This window comes from Urocampus carinirostris, chromosome 2, assembly GCF_059441175.1.
Source record: "Urocampus carinirostris isolate Australia breed hairy pipefish chromosome 2, RoL_Ucar_1.0, whole genome shotgun sequence".
Lineage (NCBI taxonomy): Eukaryota > Metazoa > Chordata > Actinopteri > Syngnathiformes > Syngnathidae > Urocampus > Urocampus carinirostris.
The window spans coordinates 28,606,657-28,634,368 of NC_142350.1; the positions used below are offsets into that span (position 1 = coordinate 28,606,657).

Sequence of the window (27,712 nt, forward strand, 5' to 3'; positions counted from 1 at the left end):
TTCCTTTAAATCAAGACACCGTTGGTGAGTCCGGGCAAGCAATATTTCCATTCCAGAGAAATTGGATTAGTTTTAACCACTATTGATTGCGTGTGGAGTGGGTTGGTGCTGTTGACGCGATGGAGGGGCTGACTTACTCTGTCTCCTTTATCTCCTTTGATTCCAACGGAACCCTGCAAAGTACACAAGAATCAAGCTATACGTTGAATTTGTTCATCATTTCACAAAATTATGTTGTGTGACTTGGTGGCGGGTCTTGAATTTCACACCCAAGCTTTCAGCATTGACCTTTAAGTGATGGTTTGTTCAAGGATGAACAAGCTCTTTGAGCCAGCTCCCTACTAATCAAGAGCCGGTTTCCTTCTAGATACTTTTTCCCCCCAATTGTAATTGGTCAATATCAGGCTTCATACACCTTTTCATGGTCAAATTCAAGTCCTTGTCAAGCACTTTCAAGGCCAATTTTTCAATGCTTTTCATTACCTTCAAAGGAAGGAATCCAGCACTGATCGAAATAACTTTTTTGTATGGACTTTAATGATTAAAATAAAGGCGCTATCTTGCTGCTAACACATACTTTGCGCTATTTTGAGAGATTACTTTCAAGATCCACGATCTTTTTTTGATCATGGGGCTGCTGTTAACTGACATCTCAAGTCAAGTCACATCTTTTTGTGACCCCCTTAATCGCAAGGAGTCTCAAAGGGCTGCACAGACCACAGATTATTGCAAACGGCAGACTATTATTACACCATCCCCTGATCTTAAACCTACATCAGGGCGAAAAAAAAAACCAAAAACCTCAACATGAGGAAAATGATGAAACCTTGAGAATGGACCGCACAATTACATAATTTCTGCCATTCTGCTTCAACAATGATATGTTTACAAACACGGAAAGGGCTCCATAAGTGTTGGGTAAGAATTGAACCAGACAAGAAAGTACTGTATGTATGAAAAGCAGAAAAATGAGCCAAATTTGAACTCATTTTAATGATATGCATTGCTCCGAAGCAGAGTGCACTCAATCTTTCAATCTGAGAGACAGATGCATTTTGTTTTACTTATTTTGTTTTGCATGTTTATCAGAGGATCTGTGCCTAATTTGGTTAAAATACATTTGTAATTATTTTTTTTTTTGCATTTTATCATGTATTCATATCACTGAAGAGTTTATATTTTCAATTTTTATTTTATTTAGCATTTTCAGGGATTCTTTGTTGTTGTTCGACTAACTCTGTTCAGTGTGTAAATAACTAATTTTGTTTTTAATTCCCATTTTTTTGTAGATCTGTGAATGTGTTAATTGATATTTTATGTGTTTTTCCATGATCTTCTGAAAAACATAAAATTATGAATTACTAGATCATTTGCTGCATCGTGTTTTATAATTATTGATAATATATCAAAATAAACAAAAACAAAAATCTAATCTTGGGAGCCTTCTCAGTGGGCCGAGCCAAATGAGTCGGTTTTCTAAATAGAGCTGTCCTTTTGGGTGCGACTAGTAGGAGGGGTGATGTTTCACATGTCAATGCCATAATGACAACCCATCAGTGCAGCCGTGTCGACGTGATCTTCACACACTTTTTAAAGATTCTCTTCATTTATTGCATGGTCTATAGAGTGAGGCCGTTAAGAAACATGGTAATGGCAACAATTTCGAACATTTTCAAGCACATTACCCAAAATTCAAGCATTTTCCTGTCCTTGCACAAGATTAAAATTGAAGCATTTTCAAGGATTTCAAGCACCCGTATGAACCCTTTAATGTGGATGTTTCTTTTCAGGGATTCTGTGAACGAAAACGTTTAAAATTGTTTTGAATTTGATCTTTTTTTTTGTACAATCTGTAAATATTTTAATTTAGGTCTCCTGTGTTTTTCAGGGATAATGTGTTATACATGACAAATGTCAAGTTGATTTGTGTATTTCATAGTTTATGTATTGCACTGGAAACTCAATATATTTAATTAACATTTTGTTGTTTGCTTTTCAGAGATTCGGAGTTGCTTGACATTAAAGTTGCTTGGAATAAAAAAGTTCAACCTTTAAATGAGTTTAAAGTTCCCACCAATGCATATAAAACGGCCTGTGAAACATTGATAAGAGAAGCACAAGAGTCAAGCAAGAGTCACGTCAAACAATGACATCCAGTTTTAAATATGTCCAATGAATGTCGCCAAACGAGGCGCCACTCCTCAAACAAACCACCCTCTGTAGCTGTATTTGCTGACTACATGTATCAACTAGAGAACATTTAAGGACGCGCTGTTTAAGACAACACAATTGCAATCACGTGTGGCGCGGAGATGTCAAGTCAAGTCAAGTCGGATATCACCGGAAATGCGCAGGCAAATAAAAGATAAATATTACCCGGCTGTGATTTAACAATCAAGTTAAGAATCAAAAGCGTGTTGATGGCAGTTCTATTGTGGAGGACGGCTTCTTTGTCCAACAAATTGCTTTATCAAAGCGTAACGCAACTTTTTGAATGGAACGACTCGGCGTGTCAGTCAATGCAAAAGCTTTTGTTGTGCTAAAGAGCATTAAGCAAATGATTGAGTCCAAATATTGAACGAATAGAGAGAGGATGCGATGTTTATTTGAAGTTAAATAGACGCAACGATTGATTGAGACTCGCTACTTCCATGTTACCGTGGAAATGGAGAAATGGAGTGTTAAGATGAATGAATGCAAAGGAATAAGCGTCGAGGGCAATCGTTCAGGATCTGTGTTTTGAATACGTAACGGCATTATTCTTTTTAGTAACGAGGTAAACTAACATTTAACAAGTTGTGCGTCGTGTATGTTTCTGAGCTTGTTTACAAACATTTTTGTGTGTTCTTACATACGTTTTCGTGTGTGCGTTTTCGTGTGTGCGTTTTTGTCCGTGCGTTTTCGTGTGTGCGTTTTCGTCCGTGCGTTTTCGTGTGTGCGTTTTCGTCCGTGCGTTTTCGTCCGTGCATTTTCGTCCGTGCGTTTATGGACGTTTCTCATGGGTTTACGTATGTTTTTGTGCATGTTTATGTACGGTTTTGTGCGTGATTACGTCTGTTTTTGTGTGTTTTTAACGAACAATTTCTTGCGTATGCTTTTATCTGTTTGCATCCGTTTTTTGTGTTTACATACATTTCTGTGTGTGTTTACATACGTTTTTGTGCGTGTTTACATTCGTTTTTTTTGTTTTTACATACGTTTTCGTGCGTGTTTCTGTATGCTTCTGTGTGGGTTTAGTACGTTTTGAGCATGTTTACATCTGTTTTGCTCGATTTTACGTAGGTTTTCACGCGTTTATGTACGTTTTCGTGCACGTTTCCATATGTTTTTGTGCGTGTTTTCATGCGTATGTTCCATATGTTTACATCCGTTTTTTGCCTGTTTTCAAACGTTTTTCTGTGTTTCAACGGATGTTTTTTTTTGCGTACTTTTTCATGCATGTGTTTAGGTACATTTTATGTGTTTACATACATTTTGTGTGTCTTTCTTACAGTAGAGTAATGAACATTGATCTTAACTCTTGGAGTTATCCTAGTGGTTAACCACTGTTGGGGAGGTTTGACACTGTTCCCAGTTTTCTCCAATTGTGGATATTGGCTCTGACAGAGGTTCGCCGGAGCACCCACAGCCTTGGAAATGGCTTTGTGGGATTTTCCTGACTAATAGATTTCAGTCACATTTTTCCTTATTTCTTTTGACCGTTGCATATCAATTTTGTGTTTGTTTTTTTTGCTTTTTGTTTTTTTGCATCTTGCACTAGTTTATGAACTAGCAAGACTTGTGTGAAATGTCGCAAAACCAATGTGAATATTGCCCTGTTAATATACAGTATACACCAAACCTGGTGTATCATACCCGTCAACGAGTACGTTTTCCTTAAATTTCATATGATTTTCTGAATCATTTCAAATTGTGTACGCGGTAAAATCATTTAATATGGGGAAAAAAAAATGTTGTTAGCCCGATCTTCTCTTACTCATTTTGGCTCTAATTCAGATAGTCTTGGCCACTGGTAGCAGACGACAATATAATCTTGAATATAAAATATTGTCGAACTATTCTGAATAGTCGGCTGTTGTGAGTAAATAGGTGCCCCATTTAGTTTGTATGGATTTTTAATGCTTAATCAGAGGAATTGCAATCATTAATAAGTTGAGAGGTATCCTATATATGCTTTATAAGTGCATCATTTACTGGCGATTAGTTGAATAGCCTTTGTTGGGAATTTGAATCAAACTAAAAATACACAAAAAAAATCCAGGAAGTAGTAGATGAAACCGCATTGACATTACTTGACTTGTTACAAGCAAGCCAATATTTTTAAGAGTTGTGGTCACATGAATCGTACCCCTTAATTTACAAACAAACTTACAGAAGGTCCTTGCTCCCCTTGAGGACCTGTCAATCCTATCGGTCCTGGAGCTCCAGGTGCTCCCGGGGCTCCCTGAAGGATGGAGAACATTGCTGTAAAGAATTGCTCCTGGAAAGAACGTGAGTGAATTCTAATAGAAGCTTAACTTACAAGAGGGCCCGATGGCCCCTGCCGACCCTGCGGTCCGTTATTACCCGGCAAGCCCTTATTGCCCGTGCAGAGAAAATACACATAGTTAATGGACCTATTCTGTAAATGACCCCAAAAAAATCTCTGAGTGACATGGTTCTTTAAGCATCTGTTGACGACAACATGTTCACTAGGGGTGGGTGGATCGATACAATTATCTATATTATCGATACTAAGCAAGTATTTGGATAGCATCGATATTTTTTCCTGGGAATGATACCTAAACCCCTCCACCAATTTCCCATAAGCACCGCTTCAATATTTCGATTTCTGTCTCTCATCCAGCACGGCGGATACTCTATTAGATTATGCCAGTTCATGTGACTTAGAGGCTGAGTTTCAGCACCACTCCTTACTTAGCCTACAGCTGCATCTTGCCTGTCAGGCGGAAGAGAGGGCCAAATCTACTCTCTTTCCATCAGAAGCCAAATATGACAGAGGCAAACAAGAACATTTTCTTCGACAGAAAAGCACAATGCCAGGTGTCATTCCCGTGGCAAATCTACATAAACACATGAAAAAAATGAACCCTACAAAGAGCAACAAGCTGTGACAAAAAATTAAAATACGTTACGGTTCCTGAACAAAACCCCGTAAATCCGTTGTCACCAACAAAACAGAGCCAAAAGGGGTTGTTTGTTACCTTGCTGATTTTTTGCTTCGCCTTTTGCTCTGCAACAGTTGTTCTAGTAGGACTATTTTACTTTTTCATAGCGTTAAAGGTTTCTAGATTGTATTTTTGGTTTCTCAACTTGTGATCTACTCTTAGTTACTAATTAGTGCAACGGGCACCCAGTTTGATATTCATTTCTAAAATAACATGTTATTTCAATTATGTTATTATGTTATTACCATGATAATTATTGGAAGTAGGGTGAAATACACCACTAAAAACATAATTTTATCAAAAATCACAATGACTGTCCTTATTGGGCAACCTGCGCACTACATTGGAGACCCTTGGTCTACACTGTTCCCACTTTCTGACTTAATTTTCAAAATAATGTGCAATGAAAAGTATAGTTTACATGTGATTTTGTTACATTGTTGCTTTTTTATTTGACTCTCTTGGCTTTTCTTCTTAAACTGTTGTAATAGAAATCACATATTCTATTTTTTAATATATTTGTTTTTTAATACTGTTCAAGTTTAAATTGTGGCCATTTATTAAAGAAAATAAAACATTTTTACTGAGAATTCTTGTCCTGCGTTTATCATAAATATAATTAACTCAAGGAGGAGGGTTCAGTTGTTCAGTGATCAAAAAAGCAAAAAGTATCGGTATGGGATTCTCATTGATAGATACCGTGTATTTACTTGAATCCGTACAAAGATTCCCAGTATCGCCCACCCCAAATTTTCACCTACTATTGCAGATTTGCTCACCTCTTATGTTTGTGACTTTTGGATCACAGTTGCATTCAAAACCTTTTGTTAACTGGAATTATCACTCAAGCGGCAAAAATGGATGGCTTTCCTTTTTGGGGCGCTTTCATCACGGATTCTCGCCTTAAGCATCTTTGGTTTCAACCCATGTGAAGTCGAGCCAACGCAAAGCAACACAAACTGCTAAAATATTGAACGCAGCTGAAGATACAAGCCCCCAGATATCCCGATGAACCGGTCTCGGAGTTCTGCCGACATGTTTTGGCCTGAAACCTATTGTGAGACAAAAATCGCTGGGAACATTCCCGGCGCCGTTTCGTTTGAGGAAACGGCTCTGCTACCAAGGGGATACCCACACGTCCAAATGACAAAACTCGCTCCAAGAGAACTTTTCATATGTTCTTCGCGCAATAACATATCAGCGAAGGGTGAGAGGAACCCAGGAGTCAAGTGCTGGCGCGATTGGCTGAAGTCAACCGCTAAGATTCTGTGGAGAAGCCAAACTCACATCTCCCAATCCCACAAAAACGGGCTTGTTTTCGTAAATGCAACAAGAAATTTCATACAAGGTTAAAAAAATTCTCAATGAAGTGTGAAAGTGTAACCGGCCAAACTTAGGATGGAGAAGAATCAAGAATCCACGGTATAGCTCAGGGATGTCAAAAGTTTGTATCCCCAGAATAATTGAAGAATTTTGGGCAGGGGTCGTAAAGCAAACAAAATTTGCGCGAGCAAACTTTTATCTCCGAGCCATATGAACTCACGAACAGAGCCATATATGGAATTCTTTATATTTAACTCACTCACTGACAGGACACCAACATGGAAAATGAAGGATTTACGATTACTTTCGTAAGTGGCACTGAGTGTGTTGCAAAAAAACAGTAAATTCAAACTTTCAAGCATTTTCTATATTACAAATATCTAAGTTGCCTTTTTGAGTGTTCTGCTTCCACAATAGGGTTTTAAAAGCATCAGTCAGCCATTTCTCCTGCAGTTCTTGAGCTGTGTTATTTAACAAAACGAACATATAACACCCACCTTTTAAGGACTTACAGGGGCAACATAATATAAGAATTACTTTTACAAATGAATGGCCTTTACTGCCATTATACAGTAGTACAACAACATAAGATTTATTAGCAGTATCAAAATATAAAGCGTTATCTAAACAATAATACTGTGTTCTACTGAGAGCTGCACAATGAGAACCAGATCAACAACAAATTCATAGCGAGATGACTTTTTAAATATCATTAATTTGACCTTGAGAAAGAGCAATAGATGGTGGAAATTGTTATAGATTTATTTTCTCAGAGAAAATGTATGACTTTTTCGCTGTTCAATTTAATTAATTAATTTCAATTAATTTATTTGTGTTTCAGTAACCCACACAACTTTGACACTCTCACTTTAGGTGAACTCTTTAAGAAAAATAAAATAGAGATGCACTTTGAAACAGATACATGTATACGTTTTATATATATATATACTTATATACATATATCATGCATCCGTTCAATATGGTTGGTGTAAAGTGTAAAGAAGAGGTGAGTTGTTTCTTTTGAAATGAAAGTGGAATAAGGAAGCTTGATGCGGTTAAGAAGATGGTTGGATCACTCTTTTTTATCCACTCTACCACGGAAGAGGACCTCTTGAAGCTTATCTTCCAGAAGTGAGTTAAACTCAACTTTATTTATCTTTATAGAGCATATAATTTAGGAAATGTTTATTGTTTAGTACAAAACAATACAGGTTACGTATACAAGATTTAAACATATTTATATAATCCTTAAACATAAAAAATATCGCACTGAAGCAACTTACCAACAAATTCAATTTATGAACGTTCTACCGGAACCCCTCGTTCGTCATTTTTTTTTTTTTTTTTTTAGAAATTTAATTACTGTCTTTGAAAAATAAGAAATAAAAAAGAGAGAATTTTACGAGAAATAGGCAAATATTTACAAAGTAGGGCTGATTTGTAAGTGTGCAGAACAATAGTGGAATGAAAAGTAGCGCAGCAAATAAATAGAAATCCTTTGTCTTGTATAATTCCTTTGGAGCTTGAAAAAGATTGCTATCCTAGATTTAAAGTTCATTGGCCACAATTAAAACAAAAAGATTTCAAACTTACCCTCACTCCAGGTGGACCATCCCTACCAGGGGATCCCTGACCTCCAGGAACACCCTGAGATGACAATCAAATTAGCAACATTTTACAACATTTTTTTAAGTCCAGCAACACATTTTCTATCAAATACTTTACATCAAATGGTTGCAAAATCAACATTGATATAAGGAGGATCTTGTCTAAGTTTTTTTTCTCATTTAGTTTAACATAAAAATATTATTCTGTCAAATGAGTACTAACAGGTAGACCAGAAGGTTAATTGGACCTTTTATCATCTATTGGAAGAGGTTTTAATTGTGGGCATGTCATTTTGGTTGGCAGCACTGCATAAACAAACAAAGGATCATTATCCCAATGTGTGGTAAATAGATAATTTTCAGTGTTGTTCCTGATGACTGCTCACTGATCTGCTGTGAAAAACTGATACGCAATTTACATAGGTAAATAGGTACATTACAATTTTTGCCCAATAAGTAGCATGTAAGAAGACTGACAGGCCATTGCCAAAGCGTTGATTTTCAAATGCTATTATGGTTGATGTTTAAGTGTCATTGCTAAGATTAAAGTATTAAACTTTTAAAAACAATGAACATGTGTATGTTCATTGTTTTTACAATCTTGTAAATAGTTGTTTGTAGTTTGTTTGGGAATCTGTGTCATCAGTACTGAACTAATATTTGATTTGGAAAAAGAACAAAAGATTGTCAAATGATTATTATGTTGCAATACTTTTTTGAGCTTCCATCTATCCATCCATTATCTGCACCGGTTATCCTCAGTAGGGTTGCAGGGGTGCTGGAGCCCACCTCAGCTGTCTTCGGGCAGTGGGCAGGGGCAGGGCCCACCCTGAATTGGTTGCTAGCCATTCGCAGGGCACACAGAGACAGACAACTCACTCGCTCATTCACACCTAGGGACAATTTAGGACCAGTCAATTAACCTGAGATGCATGTTTTTGGAATGTGGGAGGAAACCGGAGTGCCCGGAGGGAACGCACGCAAGCAAGGGGAGAACATGCAAACTCCACACAGGAAGGTTTGATCTAATAACTGTGCCGCAGACGCGCTAACCACTCAGCTGCCGTGCTGCCCTTTCTTGAGCATATTGAGTGTAATTTATTTCCATAGTAAACATGCCAAGTAGATACTTCTGTGAATGATCTAAAATACTAGAATTTTACTTTTTTGAAGTGATATATGATACATAGAAAAAAGGGGGTCTCTATACATTTAAGGTGGGTATAAAGAGCTGTCTGTTAATCCTATTGAGGGCAGATTTTTGAATTTGGTGACATTCCATTGTTCACTGGCAGATCGTTTCTATCCTTCTAAGTATTTCACCGATCTTATTGGACAAACAACTTGAAAATATAGTTGTAATAATCCACTTATAGAGTAAATTTACACCAATTGTAATATCCTGAACTCATTCATAGTAATAATGTATAAATATGTTACCAGAAGCATTGTTCCAGGATGGCACAACTTAAAAATCTTTTTTTTGGGGGGTTTGATTTTTTTTTAGATAATATTCTCAAGGCTTTGGCGCTTCTCATCAGTAAGTATCAAGCCTCAGGGAATGATTTCAGTATGATAAATCACAACTACTGTAGATGGCAGGAATGGCGTTAATCAGATCTTTGTCCACACATCGAGGAACCCCTCTTCTATGTGTTGGTTTTCTTCCTCTGTCCTATTGAGAGTGAGTGGGCAGCCCCCAAGCGACCAAAATCATGGCAGCATCATTGGTATGATAGTTAATGTATTTTTGCCTAGTTCTCAAAGCAATGGGTTTGAGTATAAGTTTTTAGCACCACTAGGAGGCATTAAATATTACACACTGTCTCTTTAAAGTAAAATGTGCTGAAAAATACATCATTTGAGACAGTGTTTTAGAAATAATGTGAAAAAGATGACATGAGTTATTTTTCATTACTGAGACGAATGAAATATTTACAAGATAAACACACGTGGGTTGATGAAATGAAAGCCAAATAAGGAAAACGGATGCCTAAAAACATATTCTGCAGCTTGCTCGCCACCTTAAAGAACCACACAAAGGTTTTGCTGATGAACGTTTTTTCTTGTCAGCACAGATGGAGAGAGGGTTGAAGAACACCAACAAAGAGTGAAAGAAGAGGTATGGAGAGAAGTCTTGGTAATTGCTGTAGACCTTGGAAAATGTGGGTTCCATTAACACACATGTGCGCATTTCGTTTCTTTTATTTTGTGAATAAAAGTAACACCCTGTGCATGGTTTGTTATTAACAAATGAAGGTCATTACTGGCCTATTTTTCTTTCACACAAAAATTGTTTTCGGTGTAACAACTTCTCCATGAGCACATGTTAGCTAAAACTGTTGTTGCATTGATAAATTAATTTAGCCAATTTTTACTTTTTACTATTAATATAATTATTAATATAATACCATTTCCTAATGTTTTTTCGCACTATAAGACGCACCCTTTAAAATGGTCTTTTCTAATATATTATTTTTAGATAGGGTGCACTGCACTATAAGAGGCATGGAATCAAAACTACAGCAAGCGCTCGGGTTGCATAAAATATAAATAATTACATATAATCTAAAATAATTTATTTCATAGAACGTAAATTAACATTATGACATCTGGTTTCACCACTAAAATTCATTTAGAAACAAACAATAAAATATCCACAAGAGGGCACTGGAAGATTATATATTTCTCAAAAGCAGAACAGTTACCATATGAAGTATAATTATAACAGATTATGAGGCGCACTTTTAAATTTCTGGCCAATTTCGAGTTTTTAGGTGCTCCATGTAGTTTGGAAAATACGGTAAATAAATATAAGTGGGTGGTAGTTTGTATCCATTAGCCACTAGGGTTTTAGCGACACTGTTTCCTCCTTGAAGTGAGGCTAATGTTATTTAAAATAAATTCTTATTTCTCGACCTATTAGTATTTTTTTTAAATTAATGCTCATATGATAGTACATGTACCTTAACTTCAAATCAGTGTGTTATTTCTAATACCTAGGCCATTTTTCTAACCAGTGAAAGACGCTGTCCCTTTAAGTTTAAATGGAGGTCTAAAAATTATAACTGAAAAGCAGTGGCGGGCTGTGCATTTTGCACCCGGGCGTTCAGAAAAGTTACGTCTGAATCAATCCAACCCTCAAATATTTTATGGCTCCAAAACCTTTACTGCAGCTACATATAATTTCATAATAAAGTCATGTATATTCACATTCAAAGTCACTTTTTTTTAAGCAAATCACTTGTTACACGAATGCTTCAGAGATGAGATTGGAGCTAAGCAAGCTTCCATTTTGAGTTGTATAAAGGTGTCACTTTCAAAAATCATTTTTTTCACAAAATTGATTCTTAAGTCAAATAAAGCTGATAAGTGTATAGTTATTTGCCATGGCAGGAAGGGAACAGAATTGAATAAAAAGGAAAGTCACAATTTCACTGTTAACTGTTCAATTATATGCCTCACAAGATGGGGCGGCAGTAGCTCAGGAGATAGAGCGCTCGTCTAAGGATCAAGGGATCCCAGTTCGAATCCCGGCTCGTCCGTTTTACATGTCGAAGTGTCCTTGGGTAAGACACTGAACCCCTAATACCCCCAATAAGCAGGTTAGCGCCTTACATGGCTGCAAGGCTGCTATTGGGAAATGTGGAGCACATTGTAAAGCGCTTTGGGAAGTCATTGACTTGAAAAGCGCTATATAAATGCAGATCATTTCATTTCATTTCATCATAAAGTCCAATTTAATAAATTCACCTATGAAAAAAAAGTAGTTCACTATTTTAGGAATAACAGTATATGGTGAAGTCATAAAATCTTGAGTTTCTACGGTAGGCAGGCAGCAGGGACTTCAATGAGAATTCATGGGTTGCAAAAATCTTTTCATTAAGCAACTATGCAGACTCTCTGTTGATTTGATTTTGACCAAAAAGTGCAAGGAGATAAAAAAGTTACTGTCGGGAAGTCTACCAAACGTCTCGGACAAGATTTTTGGTTTATTTTGTGAGTAAACTATGCTCAGTTAGGGTATACTTTGCATAGAGGCTGGTTACACCCGGTGTTGGTTACTTCATAGGTTCAACTTTAGTGATAGGCAGTGACGTGCAGTCAGGGGAGGCAGGTGAGGCACAGCCTCGGAAGAAAATGTTGTTCATTTTAAATGCGAACGCATCGATCTGGTGAATTTTGAGAGCAACATCAAGAAGCTAGATCGATGATGAAAGTAAACTACTGAATCATAAGAAAACACCGGACTCAAAGGCAAAAAGCATGGTATACGAGACAGGAGTTTAATTAAAACAATAGGTTTCCTATTTACTCACAGTAAGACAGGCGATATAGAATAAAAAATCATTTGTGTAAATGATACACTTCAAAAAATAAATGCTTGATCGAGGATAACATTTGATAGTGTACCGCGGTAATATTAATCTACGATGACGTCGTGTGCTACCAGTGATAGGCAAGACAAGATTGTTCTAACAAAGGACTATTTTTCTTAATTTATTTTTTTCCCAGGGACAAAATTGTTATTTCTGCTTAGACTCATCTTTATCATTGTATTTCCTTCTTTTGCACTCTCTCTCCTCTCTTTGACACGTTCCTGTTATGACTTGTGCTGCTGTCGGGGCCCCGCAACCTCTTTTACCTCTACTCGGCGAACAAATTAGCTCAGCGACAGATACAAAAATACGCATATCAACCAAACAACCATATAACCAAAAGCGGGTGAGAGGACAAAAAAGGGTGAAAGTGAGCACACCATGGTGTTTGCGATCTTTTCTTAAATTAGATATTTCAGTGTTATGTTGATTAACTTCAAATGTAAAAATAAATTTTTCAATAACACAAGTTTAAGTGACTCTGGCAGTACAATCTAGACCCTTGCGGCCCACCAGAGACTTGCAATGGTATGGGAAAAGCTGTATTATGAATACTATTAATACAATTGGTATGTAAAGTATTACTGTACTGAGCGGCTGCAAATGCAAGGTGAGGCACGCAATTCTCTTGCCTCAGGGCAAAGGGCGATAGTGAATCCAATGATTCTGATAAGGCGATCAACTCAGCCTCAAACAAAACAATTCGTGATAGTATTAGTTAAGTCAAGCCATTCAGTAATGTTTTCCATAATAGATCTAGTGATGCTTTTATTCAAAAGGAGCAGAGCATAGAACTCATTTATAAATTAAAGTGTCACGGTTGCCATGGCGCCCAATTGCCCCCGCCCGTGTGGTGCCAGCTGCGGCTTGTTGACAGATTGGCCCTCCGTCTATTTAAGCTCAGTGCTCTCACTCTTCCTTTGTCAGTCCGTCAACGAACCTCTGCCCCGCAAGATGTAAGTTTTGACTCTGTCCTGTTTTCTGTTGTTATTTCCTGTCTGGTATGGTTCCCGTTTATTTTGTCCTGTTTAATATCGGTTTGCAGTTTCGTTCTCGTCTAGTTTGTCCTGTTTAATTTCGATATCGTGTTTTGATATCAATCCTGTCTGTCCCGTTGTTTAGTATCGGTTTCGTTTCCAGTTTCGTTCCCGTCTAGTTTGTCCTGTTTAATTTCGATATCCTTTTTTGATATCAATCCTGTCTGTCCCGTCCTGTCCGGTATCGACCCCATTTGTCCGATATCTGCTCGGGCAATTGGTATCGATCTTGTCGGCCTCTGGCTTCCTATCACTCCACGCCAGACTGCTGCCTAACGTGCATGACTCCCCATTTCCCGTAAAATAAAAGGCTTGTGTGAGAAACGTCACGCATTTGGGTCCTGATCCTGTTCCGGTTCTTGACAAAGGTAACACAAACTTCTTTTTTCTTCTATGCTACTTTTTATATCAGGCATGTCAACTATACGGATCACAGAGATGTATGCGGGCAGCGTTAAATCCTCCAACAGGTTGGATCTGGACTGCCATAAATGTTTAAGTTTGTCAAAAAAAGAAGGGAATCTCTATGTAATTTCTATCAAAAGTTCCATCTGTCCATCCATTATCTTCTGCTTATAAGTGGTCCGGTCCCGGGAGCAGCAGCCTCACCGAGATCGCTCAGACCTCCCTATACCCCAGCAATTTCATTCAGCTCATCCAACGGGATCTCAGTTTCATCACCACGACGGACCGGTACAGGGTCTGCATGACCACAGATTCTGGACCGATCCGTCTGTCCATCTCCCGTTGCATCCATCCAATAGGTGTGAGGAAGCAAACCAACACAAAGAAGTGGGGGCTCCTCACTGTGTGGACAAAGATCTGATAAACGCCATTCCTGCCATCTAGTTGTGATTTGTCATACTGAAATCATTCATGATAAGCAGCGCCAAAGCCTTCAGAATAGTTGTTTTTTCTTTTTTAAATGAACCCAAAAAACATATTTTTAAGTTTTGGCACCCTGGAACAATGCTTGTGAACAATACCCTGAACTACTTCAACTTTAAAATACTTGAACTCCCACACTTGGAGCATGCCACAATTTTTCTGCTATCAAAAGTTATTATTTAGTAAATGAATGCAACCCAAATAGCTCTCTTCCGCAGCTAGAGGGCATTGTTGAGGTTTTTTTAGCGTGGTGAGTTGGTTTAGATGTAAAACACATTCGATCAACTGTTCAAATCAATCAGTTAAGACATTCAATGCGAACATGAGCATCTTTTTCTCCCTGTTGATTGTGAATAAATGTGTCATGTTTAGAAAATATCTTTTTTATCCGTTACTGTAATATGTAGGTGACGTTATTGATGTAGGCTGAATGATAAAACATAATACTGAAAAGCAAAGGTAAAAATTTCGAGTTGGCACTACTGATCCGGCCCAGCTGAGAACAGAAAAGTCTGGATTCAGCCCCAGAGCCAAAACAGAGTATGATATCCCTGGTTTATATATTGCTTTCTTGCTCTGCAAATTCAAAACGTGTAAGATGTAGGTTCATTGATTTCTAAATCTGACTGTGCCTTACCAGACACGAATCTCTCAGCACGTCACAGTCTTTTTTTTTTTTTTTTTGCCAACATTGTTTTTGTTTAGGGTTTCTCAAGCTTCCAGACCACCCCTGGTGTCTACAAAACAAAGTTTCAGTAAGTTTCAGTGCAGTTCTTACCATTGGCCCAACTGGACCCATCTCTCCTTTGTCTCCCTTCACCCCAGCAGCTCCCTGCAACTCAAAAATCGTTCAACATGTCAGTCTTCTGAGTGATGACGGTCACAGCGACTTATCAAGAGACCCCAGTAACCAACATGAGTTTTCTTCATAAAGTTCTGCACAAACACAAGTGAGTTTTGGACTTGAGCCTACAAATGTCTGGCAGGGTATTCTTTTTTACTGTTTATGCTGGCAGGTGCTCGATAGCACAGAATGTCATCTTTCTGCCCCGATTGAGAAACAATTTTTTCCTGTCACATAATGTATGATCAGGAGTACAATCTTTAACATATTTCGTCTCGATTGAATCTTAGGATTCGTACACCGTTTTTATGGCCAAATCCAAAAAAATTTTAAGGACTTAACGCTAACGTTAAAAGAAAAAAACAAACAGTCTTTTGCAGAGCCACGAATTTTGCTGTAATTTACAAATGGCATTTTATATTGCATGTGCAGTTATCAAGACGTATGATTTTTAGATCTCGAGAAAATCGAGTGTAGTTGTTTTTGAGACGAATTCTGGAACATATAAGTGTTGGGTAAAAATGACAGTAATATGTAGCTTACATTTTTAGTTTCAGGAAGTTATTCTCATTACAATTTACCATTGGGGAATGCAACCTTAATTTTTTTGAATGGCCCTTAATTGATATGTAATCGTTGGACAATTACACATTTCCATAGTGCCCTGTTTAGGTGTAGCATGAACCTGTCCTCCTGGGCATGACCCGTAGGGGGTGACACCACTTCATATGACAATATGACACAAATTAATGCCAGTTGGGGTTAATCGGGAGGGTAAGATGGGAATAAATAAATAAATAAATAAATAAATAAATAAGGAAACAACAACAACAACAAGCTAAGCCACCAGAAAGCAGCCATTTTTAGGCGGACTTGTTGAGAAACATGGCAAAGATTTCAAGCATTTACCAGTACCTTACCCAAAATTCAAGCGCTTTTCAAGCCTTGAAAATGCAACATTAAAGTTCAAGCATTTTCAAGGATTTCCTGCACCCGTATGAACCCTGAATATTGTCAAGAGCTGCTTTGATAAATACTACAAGCAAGTCAACAATCAAATCTTACCGGAGGTCCATGAATAGACAAGCCACTGGGTCCCTGAGTACCGGGCGGTCCTGGTGGTCCAGCAGAACCCGTCTCTCCAACAGGCCCTTGGGGCCCCTACAAAAAATAATGTAAACAACAAAACAAAAAGAATGAAATGATCTGCATTTATATAGCGCTTTTCAAGTCAAGACCCCAAAGCGCTTTACAGGGTGCTTCACATTTCCCAATAGTGGCCGTGCAGCCATGTAAGGCGCTAACCTGCTTATTGGGGGTATTAGGGGTTCAGTGTCTTACCCAGGGACACTTCGACATGTAACACGTAGGAGCCGGGATTCGAACTGCGATCTCTTGATCCCAAGACAAACGCTCTACCTCCTGAGCCACTGCCGCCCCATTAGAACAATCTAATCATATGAATATTGTTGGTGAGCAGTGTTCGGACAAATGCATTACGAGGGAACACGTTCCCAGAACACAATTATGTTTCTCGGGAATGAGTATGGTAATGCGTTATTAATACAATTGTGTGACCCAATTGTCGTTGCAACATGGTGCCTTACATGCTGCTTATTAAAAACGGAATCGGAATTGCAATGTTATCCTACTGCTAACTGTTCCTCCTTTGCTCATGATGTAATAACATTCAGCGTTTATTCCGCCAGCAACGCTAACGAAGGGTTGGTGGGTTTGAATTTACATACAAAGTAAAACTGAATATATTTACGGTCACGTCGTCTCAAGCACAGAGGACAAAGTTGGTGAATTTCTCCTCGTGGAAATATTCTCCTTTCTGTATATACTCACATATTTTTTTATTAACGGGGTATTTTTACGAATTATTTTTGCCTGCTGTTCCAACGCCATTACCGTTACTGACGGTCAAAAGTGGTGCGTTACTTTGTCAAGAACAAATCAGTACGTTGTCTCATGTTAATGCTTTGTCAGAGGGTGGAGTCTTTTGTGTAAGGAAGATAAGCAGGACATCCTCGGTCAGCTTTTAGCAGTTTTTTCACCAATAAAACGCAAACGTGAACACGGCTCTCATTCAACCTAACACAGCAGCCATCTACAATAACACAAAACAATGGATTGCATGCATGATGATCTCATTTGAAAAAAATAGAGTAGGATTCTTTGTCAGTGGTTCCTGCACCTTTAAACACTGTTTCAAAACTACTGCTATCTCCTCACTGAGAAAAGTGTTGTCAGCTATCATAGACAGAGAAAGAGAGGGACATAGAGAGAGGAAGGATAGAGATGAAGGGTGAGATGTGAGGGAGTGAGATAGGTAGAAAGAGGGATTAGATAGTCAATTTATTCTGTTTTACTGTTGACTTTTGTTGTGAACAAAATATTTGAAGTGCAGTTGCCTATGTCTACTTGATCAGTTATCTCAGGTTGTGAGAGTTAGATTCACGTAGATTCAGTTATATTTTTTACTGCGGATTGTTATTTTATTTTATAATTTACTGTTTATTTTTGTTGCACTTGAAGTGTAGGATAAATTTGTTGCTGGTGAGGTGCAATACATTTTACTTTATCGACGTTATTATTATTATTATATTCTCTATACCACAATTACAGGTCTGTTGTTTTCTATTCAACTGACTCAAATACTGCTCAGAAAATTTCTAATTCTTTGACATACAACATATTCTTTTCAATGTATCAGGAATAGTTACTTCCCCAGATAACTAGTTACTTTTACTATACAGTAATTCAGTTACTTACCTAGTTACTTTTCAAAACAAGTAGTGAGTAACTATGACTAATTACTTTTTTGAATTAACACTGTTCATGAGTGATGTGCAAAAATAGACAATAGCTGGGGCTAGAGCTCCTGCCCCTCTGCCATCACAGTTTGCTGTCCTTTCACTCAATACTACACTCAATACTATTGCTAAAATCTGAACATACACACACACACACACATATACATATACATATACACCTCGCAAACTATATTGGTTTAAAAAAAAATTGCTGAGTTATGACTGACAGGCACACTTTTAGCACCTCTCCCTACCCAGCTTGCTGCTGCATGCTGCTTGCTAGGGAAGAGAGAGGGCTAAATCTATGCGACCACCGACACCAGAAGCTAAAAAATGACCGACACAAATAAGAAGTGCAATACAGTATTGACTTATCTTTCCAATTACAGAAAAGACAATGCTGGGTGACATTTGCGTGGTAAAGTTGTCTGCTACTGTAGCAACACCGCCAATTGACAAGAACACGTGTAAAAAGCTTATTTTCCTTATTTGCACTATTGTCACAATGCACTATTCTTCATTGCATTTTTATTAAATAATATAGGACAGTTTCTCTAAGAACTAGTTTAACAGTAGTTATTATTTTTGGGGTGTTATTAATCCTTATAGTCTTTTATCTCTTTTTTTCTTAAAAGTCTTCTCTCGAGTGGAATGTCTAATCTTGCATACGATGTTTTACAATGGTGATATCAATGGCAACAGAGACAGTTCTAATTCTTCTAGTAAGTACATTTAAAAATTGCTTTTTCAAAATAAGAAAAAGCAGTTTCAAATGACACAAATCGAGTGGAAAATGAAAATATATGCAGCGAAGGAACACTCTACTCTTCTTTATATCGATCAATTCTCCATATCACAAGTACATGACAATGTGTTGAAGGAGTAATGAAGTCAACAGAGGTGTCAACCTTTTTCAATACCTGAGAAGAAATCACAGTGACAAGAGTGTTATGAAGCAAAGTGCGAGTGAATATCCGTGCGGCATATGAGGATGCGCCAGTTTCTTGATAAACTCTGTCACACATAACACATTCACCATAAGGAAATAAAACATGTCTGCCTGAGATGCATTCTTGGGAATTTAAAAAGAAGAATCTTGGGTGGGCCCTCTCATGTTCATCGCTTAACACCCTGTCCAATAACAATAATATTTTCCCATTGACTCAGTAAAAGGCCACCCAGCATGGAGGAGCACAAGTGGTAGGAAGAACCTTATTGAAAGAATATTTTTTCCGTATGTCAGACTAAATAGGCATGGAAGGGTCGGCACGGAATTCATACCCTCCTCCCACAGCTGGATGATTAGTTACACTGCTCCTTAGTATAAATATATAAAGACACACTGTATTGTAGCACTTATTAGAATATTGAGTATGATTGGAATGTGGGACTTATTTTAGCTGTGCTGTTGTAAGACTAGCGCACTTACTGTATGTAAAAATTAACAGCTAATCATATAGAATAGGTTTGGGCCATACTGGGAATTTTGGTATCAACCCGATCCAAGTAAATACTGTGTAGTATCGATACTCATCCTATGCAGTTTGCTTTGAAATGTCATGACCATTAAATTATTGAATCCTACACCCCTTGAGTTAGTATATTTTTGATAAACCCAGCACAAAAAATTAGGCACTAAAATTTTTTGATTTTGGGGGATTAAATCACTACATTGCAAAAAAGTATCTATATTACAACTGTTTCGGAACAGTCAAGCGAGTCAGACAAAAAAGCAGCAAACTAACAAAAATACAAATTCTGTACACCAATGTCAACAAGATAACAAAGTACATTGCAGAATATTTTGAAATTAAGTCAGCGGTGCAAATAAAGTATCGATTGTCTCACACTGGCTCTGTTGCCATAATGACAGCGGATTTACAGGTTTTTCTTGAGGAACAGTAACATAATATTTTTGGTTGCAGCTCGTTGCTCTCCGCAGGGTGAGCTCTTTTTACAGGTGTTTATGTCAATTTGTGGTGTTGCTTCAGTAGCAGACAACTTTACCACACAAAAGTCACCCGGCATTGACTTTTCTGTTGTTGGAAAAATAAGTCAATACTGCATTGCACTTTTTCTTTATTGTCGGTCATTTTTAACTTCTGGTGGGGGTGGTTGCATAGATTTGGCTCTCTCTTTTGCCTAGCAGGCAACATGCAGCAGCAGGCCGGGTAGGGAGAAGTGTCATGATTACTGATGCGGGGCACCTGAGTCTGCTTCTTTGGCGCCAGCAGCCTTGGACGCTGATTGGCTGCTTCCTCTTCTTTAAACCCCCGCCTTCCTGACAACACTCGTCGGATCGTTTTGTGAACCTACGCTACACGCTAGGCAAACTTTTGTGACTCCTGATTCCATCCTGCCCCGTTTCCTGCCTGATACCTGTTGCCGACCTCTTTTCTGGACCCGTTTATGTTTTTGCTCCTCTGCCCCGGCCATCGACCTGTTTGTTCTCGCTGTCAACGACTACCTTCGCTCGACACGGAAGTGCCACTTTCGCGTTCCTGCTATCTGCCACTTGTGACCGACGATCATTGGATCGTGGATGCAAGTCCTGTTCTCCTCCTTAATAAAAACTGAGTAAAACGAACGCAATTGGGTCCCGTCTCCATTCCTGGTCTGTGACAGAAGTATTAAAAGTGTGCCTGTCAGTCATAACTCAGGCATAAACTCTGAGTCTAGCAGAGTGCACTGGCTGAAAAGGAGAAACGTTGTACTCTCAAAATAGAGAAGCAGGACTTTGAGGACATTGGTGAAGGACAAGGTATGGATAGCAGGACAATAGTATCAATTTGATCCAAGTACATGCTTAGTATCAATAATATTGATATTCGATTGGCTCACCCTTGATATAGAGTTGAAGTTCATTACTGCACCTGAGATATCTGCAGATTCCTTAACATCAATAGTTGGGGTCCGCTCACCTTTATTTGTTAATGTGAAGCCATTAGGTGGCTGTGAATATTGCAACACACCCTGGCACATCCAGCAATTTGATTTATGTCCACCTGGGCTGTGACATTACAGAGTAAGCCTCTATCGGCTTTTGAGGCTGCAAATACAATACTGCTGTATACTTTTATTGAAGCACCAAAGGACAAGCGGTGTTCTACAGAAAGAGGACGTGAGTAACAATAAAGGAGAAGAATTGTGTATGTATTGGAAGACTAACACACCCTCATTCGCTTGAATTTATCCGGCGTGTTACATTTATTGCTCAAATACATTTTGCTGAAAGACTAAAACTTTGCCAGTACTGTATATTATCCTCAAGTCTATAGAAAGTATAAATATACTTAAACGTTATAACTCGGATCCATAATATGTATTGTCAAAACACAAATACGCATGAAAGAAGCATCTGGCATTCACGCGGCAAAATGTACGGGGAAACAACAAAATTACTACAAATTACAGTACACCCTGAACAAAACATAAGAATAAATACATTTTGTGGACATTTTGACATAAAGTATGCCCCTCTAAAATAAACTAATGTTATCTCTCTCGTTTAGCTCGAGCCAACCCAAAAATAAAAGAGCGACCTAATTTAGCTTCACTAGCTATTTGAAATAGCCTAGCTTATAAATAACTTCTCCAACCCTGGCCACCACCTCTTTAAACTGCAGCTCTATGATAGGCGCTAAAGATCCTTTAGAACAAAGACATACAAACTCAGAAACAGTTCCTTCCCAAGGGCCATTACCACCCTAAACAAGCATACAGGAATGTGAAACATAATCTATCTTGCCTATGCAAAGTAAGATATGTATAAATATTTATCCAGTTATTTTGGAAATTTGTTGCCGCTAAAGATTACGGAAATATATTTTACTATTGTTACAATGCACTATTTTTTATTGCACTTACAAGTTGGATCTTTTAAGTCTTTATTGACGTGTTTACCCAGGAGTAATCTCATCGTAAACAATGTTCACGATGTTGTGATCAATGACAAAAAAGACAATTCAAATTCTAAATCAAGCATAGCTAAATGAAGATAAGCTAAGGTTGTGAAACTTAGCAGGATAAATAAAGCTACTACACTTACAAATAAGATTATACCAATCTAAATAAAGCTAAGTAAAAGGGGGTTGCGTCGTTTGAGGTGTCCTAAAAATAATATTTTCTCTATTAAGTATGTGTTAACAATGCCCAATTGATATTATAAAGCCCCTGTATTTTCACCCCTGAGTCTATCTGCATTTATCTTTCTTTAAGCAAATCTGTGCTGGCCACGAAACACATTTCCATAAATTCCGGACTATAGAGCGCACCTGATTATAAGCCGCTCCCACCACATTTCGGGAGGAAAACTGATTTTTACATACACAAGCCGCACCTGTATATTAGCCGCATGCGCCCACATTGAAATAACGCAATACAAACATGATATTGGGGTTTTTAAGGGTTATTGTTCTATCTTCGTTATTCATTATCCATTATCCGTTATCGGTCAGTTCATAATACGCTACAAAGCCTAGGAGCCGGGACACTTACTCTCAGCCAAAAGGCCAAGCTAAGGTCCTAGCCCTAAAGCCTTGCTGCGATCATTGCGAATGCACCGTTCCCGGAGGTACTGCAATACCGGGCCGATGCGTGGAGTGGACAGAGCAAGCTCTTATTCCATCTCCGGATTGCAAAAATCAAAGATCATGGCAAGAGGTAATGTCCTACCACCCAGTTGGTTCAGGTGTGTTTTTTTTAACAGACCTACCACAATCGGCGGTTAACCACCTTCATGATCATGGTATCTCCCCTGCAAACATGATAATAACCCATACCCGATACAGTCCAAAACACACAGCCGGCAAACTAAGCGGGAAATGATACCGATACTTAAGATTTAATGCAGACCTCCAGAGTCCGGGTGCCCGTTGAAAGTAATCCAAGGAAAAAAGTGTATATTTCCAAAGGTAAGGGTGGGAAAAATATATATCCACTATTGTCGGCCGCGTCCACAAACACGTCTCACCTTTACTCCATTTCCCGTCAGCCCGCGTTTGCCCCGCCCCTTCTTTCTCATTTGCTCGTACAAAACATGTCAGAATAAGTTTCTAAAATAAGCACATTACAAAAGTATACAGTTGCAAATACATATTATACATGGTTACACATATTTACAAAGAAAGACGGTACACCGAGAGAGTTTTCAAAGCTTTAATAATAATTTTATAACTTTCATCCCAAACCGTGCCTGTGAAGGGTAGCAAAACGCTACTAGCAACACGCTCGCAACACAGTAAACAGCTCTGTTAAAAAAACATACCGTACTTGTAGTAAGCACGGTAAACCATGGTGAAAGGTCAAGGCTTTAATGCTAGGTCCTTAGCTTGGCCTTTTGGCCGAGTGGCCCTTTGCCATGATCTTTGATTTTTGCAATCCGGAGATGGAATAAGAGCTTGTTCTGTCCACTCCACGCATCGGCCCGGTATTGCAGTACCTCCGGGAACGGTGCATTCGCAATGATCGCAGCAAGGCTTTAGGGCTAGGACCTTAGCTTGGCCTTTTGGCTGAGAGTAAGTGTCCCGGCTCCTAGGCTTTGTAGCATATTATGAACTGACCGATAACGGATAATGGATAATGAATAACGAAGATAGATCAATAACCCTTAAAAACCCCAAACCCCCAAACCGTTCTTATCTTCCTCCATATGAGTGACATCATCAAAGTCTTACTTCAGTATGGGAAAGATACTTTGTCAAATAGACGTTGAGCCACGCTCCCTTATTCAAAAACACGCTAGCATCACGCTTGCAAAGTAAAGTTTACGTGCGGAAGCTCTGTTTCCTTCTATATCGGACTGTTCGATTGCGTTTAGCTCGAAAGTTGCGTCATGTGCCTTTCTTTTAACAATTTGCATGATGAGGATATGTCTACGCTAATTTAATTTGTGCACAAGCTAAGAAATCGCAGTCTAAATCTTACCTTTTGTACTCGAGCGCCGCTGGCGGCCGTTAGAAAAATTACATAAATTGGCCGCATCACTAAATAAGCCGCAGGGTTGAAAGTTTGGGAAAAAAGTAGCGGCTTATAGTCCGGAATTTCCGGTAGGTGGGAAGAATGAGGTGAAGGAGTGGGGTGGAGAGTAACTTCATGCTTGTCCTTGTGTTATTTTCTTTCTATTTGTTAGTATAGCATGAAAATGGTGAAAGTAAGAAAAGGCCTGCTTTAAACGCCATCCAAAACCTCAAGAAAGATGGAAAAAAAGAAGTTTCTTTGAGCGCACCTAAGAAATGCATGTACTTGCACACACATTATGAACAAGCTGACTTTAAGGGATAGGGATAGCTGCAGACAGCGTAGTTTTTGTCTTTTTTGTCGCCCCTAAACAAACTCATGGATTTTTGACTCACATTTAGGACATCTTATTGCTCTTTTGGGACCACAGCAACAGGCAATAGACGGAGCCTTATCCTTAGGGAGCAGCTGAGGACCAAGAATATGTATAATGTATAGTCAGCAAGTACGTGACAGCACTGCTGAGAGATGCTGTGGGTGGTTTTATTGATTCTTCTTTAGTTGTTCCTCACGGGAGGGCTTTTTCGTGGATCGGTGCCTTAGTGTTTCTACAAAATATTGCCTTTGAAAAAAAGAGCAACTTTATTTTCAACTATACGCCATTAAAAAACTCATGTGACTTCAGAATTAAAGTTTGCAAAAGAGGCAGCACATTGATGCTCAAATGATCACAGGTATCAGATAGATGTATTGGAAGTTATAAACAGGGTTGGGTAGGGTTACTTTAACTGGATTACTTTCAATTACTTTTGGATTACTCCAATACCAAATACCGTAAATTCCGGACTATAAGCCGCTACTTTTTTTCCCAAATGTTCAGCCCTGCGGTTTATTCAGTGAAGCGGCCAATTTATGTAATTTTTCTAACGGCCACCAGCGGCACTCGAATACAAAAGGTAAAATTAAGACCGGTGGAATTGTGCGCCGAGGTAGACTGCATCCTCTTAGTTTATGTTCGAATTGTCCGTATGACAGAGGACAGAGGTTCGTTCCGATTATGAGGAATTATGAGGAAGACGCCCTTGACGGCGACAGTTATGAGGAAGAAGATAAGGACGGTTTACCGTGAATTCCACAATTGCGGTACGGCTTTTTTGAACAGCTACACTTTGTGCGTTGCGAGCGTGTTAGAAGTAGCGTGGTGGTACCTTTCACAGGCACGGTTTGGGATGAAAGTTATATTATTATTATTAAAGCTTTGAAAACTCTCTCGGTGTACCGTCTTTCTTTGTAAATATGTGTAACCATGTATAATATGTATTTGCAACTGTATATTTTTGTAATGTATTTATTTTAGAGACTTATTGTGATATGTTTTCTAAGAGCGAATCAAAAAGAAGGGGCGGAGCAAACGGGGGCTGACGGGAAGTGGGGTAAAGCTGAGTTAAATCTCTTTGATGTTGCAGCGGACAATAGTGGATATATATTTTTCCCACCCTTAACTCTGGAAATATACATTTATTTCGTTGGATTACTTTCAACGGGACCTGGACTTTAAAGGTTTGAATTAAATTCTAACTACCGGTATCATTTTCCGTTCATGTTGCCGATCGTGGTGGATGGATTGTGTACTATATTTGCAGTTACAATCGCGGCACCTAAAGTCAGGTTTGGGATAAACTTGTGACTGTATTACATGTTTAAATGTTGGCGCATGCAGCTTATATACAGGTGCAGCTTGTGTAAGGACAAACCAATAATGTCCGCAAAATATGGTGCGTGCGGCTTATAATCAGGTGTGCTCTGTAATCCGGATTTTTGGGTATGCTAATAGAAGACAAAATAAACTAAATATGAATACAATTACTACATTTTGTGCAGGCTTGGGGAGTAACGGAATACATGGAACGGCAAAAATGATGTCGGCAAGCTGTTCGGATTTATTTTCATTTTGATTCTGTCGCATTTTATGTTAGATTTGTCGTAGATCAAAGCCAGGAGAGAAAGCTTACCACGTGTTGTGAGTCATAATTTATTCATATTTAGTTTCTTTTGTCTTTTATTAGCATATTTGGTATTGGAGTAATCCAAAAGTAATTGAAAGTAATCCAGTTAAAGTAACCCTACCCAACCCTGGTTATAAAGTTTAATAGTTGATGTTTTGTTAGTGATCTTTACTTAAATGTTCCCATATTCAGTATGAGCAATATAATATTAGAGTAAAAGCTATGTAATCACTTGCTGACTGGGTTGGTTCATCCAATAATAAAGACATGATAATTCTATACTTTTAATTAGAGATGTATTCTGACACAGAGGGACAAAAAAAAAAAAAAAAAAAAACTTCATCTCATTAGCTACACCGTTTATCCTCAGTAGGGTCGCGGGGGTGCTGGAGCCCATCCCAGCAATAATCGGGCAGTGGGCAGGGGACACCCTGAACTGGTTGCCAGCCAATCGCAGGGCACATGGGGACAGACAACTCACTCGCTCATTCACACATAGGGACAATTTGGACCGGCCAATTCACCTGAAATGCATGTTTTTGGAATGTGGGAGGAAACCGGAGTGCCCGGACGAAACCCACGCAAGCACGGGGAGAACGTACAAACTCCGCACAGGAAGTCTGGAGCTGGATTTGAATCCACGCAGGAGGTTCCCAAGACATGAACTGTGCCGCACATGCGCTAACCACTGCGCCGCCGTGCTGCCCATTTAAAAAACTTAATTGATTAATTCATTCTAATTTCAAAGAGGGAAATAAATATTTGCTCCTCTGGTATGTATTAAGAATTCTGGCTTCCACGGACCAGTTAGACACTCTAAATCAACTGGTTGACAGAATTCTAGAAACCTGAAACCAGAATTGGACAATCAGACAGATTTCAAACTCTTCAACATGGGTAAGACCAAAGATCTCTCTCAGGACCTTAGAGACAGGATTGTTGACACAGATCCAGGAAAGATACCAATTACCAAGAAGACTGTGGGCAACACTTTGCACAGCAATGGATTAGAATCCTGCCGTGCCTGAAATCTACCGCTGCTTAAGAAGACATATGTGGCAGCCGATTTAAAGTATGCCAATTATCACTACAAAGATACACAAAGTGATTGGAAGAAGGTTCTGTGGTCAGATGAGTCAAAATTTGAATTATTTGGTTTAAACTCAACCCATCATGCTTGGAGGAAAAAAAATGCTGCTTATGATCCTATGAACACTGTTCCCAGCGTCAAGCATGGAAAGCTCATGTTTGGGGGTGTTTCTCTGCCAAAGGAACAGGGCTACTTCACTGTATCAATGGGAAGATGAATAGAGCCATGTACTGTGCAGTTCTGAGAGACAACCTCCCGCCCTTCTGCCATGGAGCTAAAATGGGCAGTGGTTTGGTCTTCTAACACAACAATGACCCGAAATATACAGCAAAGGCAACCAAAGATTGGCTCAAGAAGAACCACATTAAGGTCATGGAGTGGCCAAGCCAGTTCTCAGACCTCAATCCAATTGAAAATCTATGAAGGGAGCTGAAGGCCTGAGTTGGCAAGCAACAGCTCACCAACCTTAATGATTTCCAAAGGATTTGCAACGAAGAGTGGTCCAAAAGACCCCTTATTATATGTGCTAAACTTGTGGTTAACTACCCAAAACATCTGACTGCTGTGCTGGCAAACAAATTCTTTGTCACTAG

The 27,712-nt window shown here is 38.7% G+C and overlaps 1 protein-coding gene and 2 pseudogenes across 3 annotated transcripts in view; 1 reads left to right on the top strand and 2 right to left on the bottom strand.

Annotated features, from left to right (window-relative positions):
- Nucleotides 1–27,712, bottom strand: part of col14a1a (collagen, type XIV, alpha 1a) — a 240,953-nt gene that overhangs the window by 18,204 nt on the left and 195,037 nt on the right. For all 3 annotated transcript variants that reach the window (XM_088326131.1, XM_088326128.1, XM_088326130.1), the window contains exons 38-43: nucleotides 16,312–16,407; nucleotides 15,181–15,234; nucleotides 8,085–8,138; nucleotides 4,523–4,576; nucleotides 4,373–4,444; nucleotides 138–173 (exon numbers count right to left, since the gene is read on the bottom strand). In XM_088326131.1, coding sequence (XP_088182257.1) covers nucleotides 138–173; nucleotides 4,373–4,444; nucleotides 4,523–4,576; nucleotides 8,085–8,138; nucleotides 15,181–15,234; nucleotides 16,312–16,407 — 366 coding nt within the window. The remainder of the gene's footprint in view (nucleotides 1–137; nucleotides 174–4,372; nucleotides 4,445–4,522; nucleotides 4,577–8,084; nucleotides 8,139–15,180; nucleotides 15,235–16,311; nucleotides 16,408–27,712) is intronic.
- LOC148371587 (U2 spliceosomal RNA) lies at nucleotides 22,617–22,731 on the bottom strand (annotated as a pseudogene).
- LOC148371588 (U2 spliceosomal RNA) lies at nucleotides 23,387–23,527 on the top strand (annotated as a pseudogene).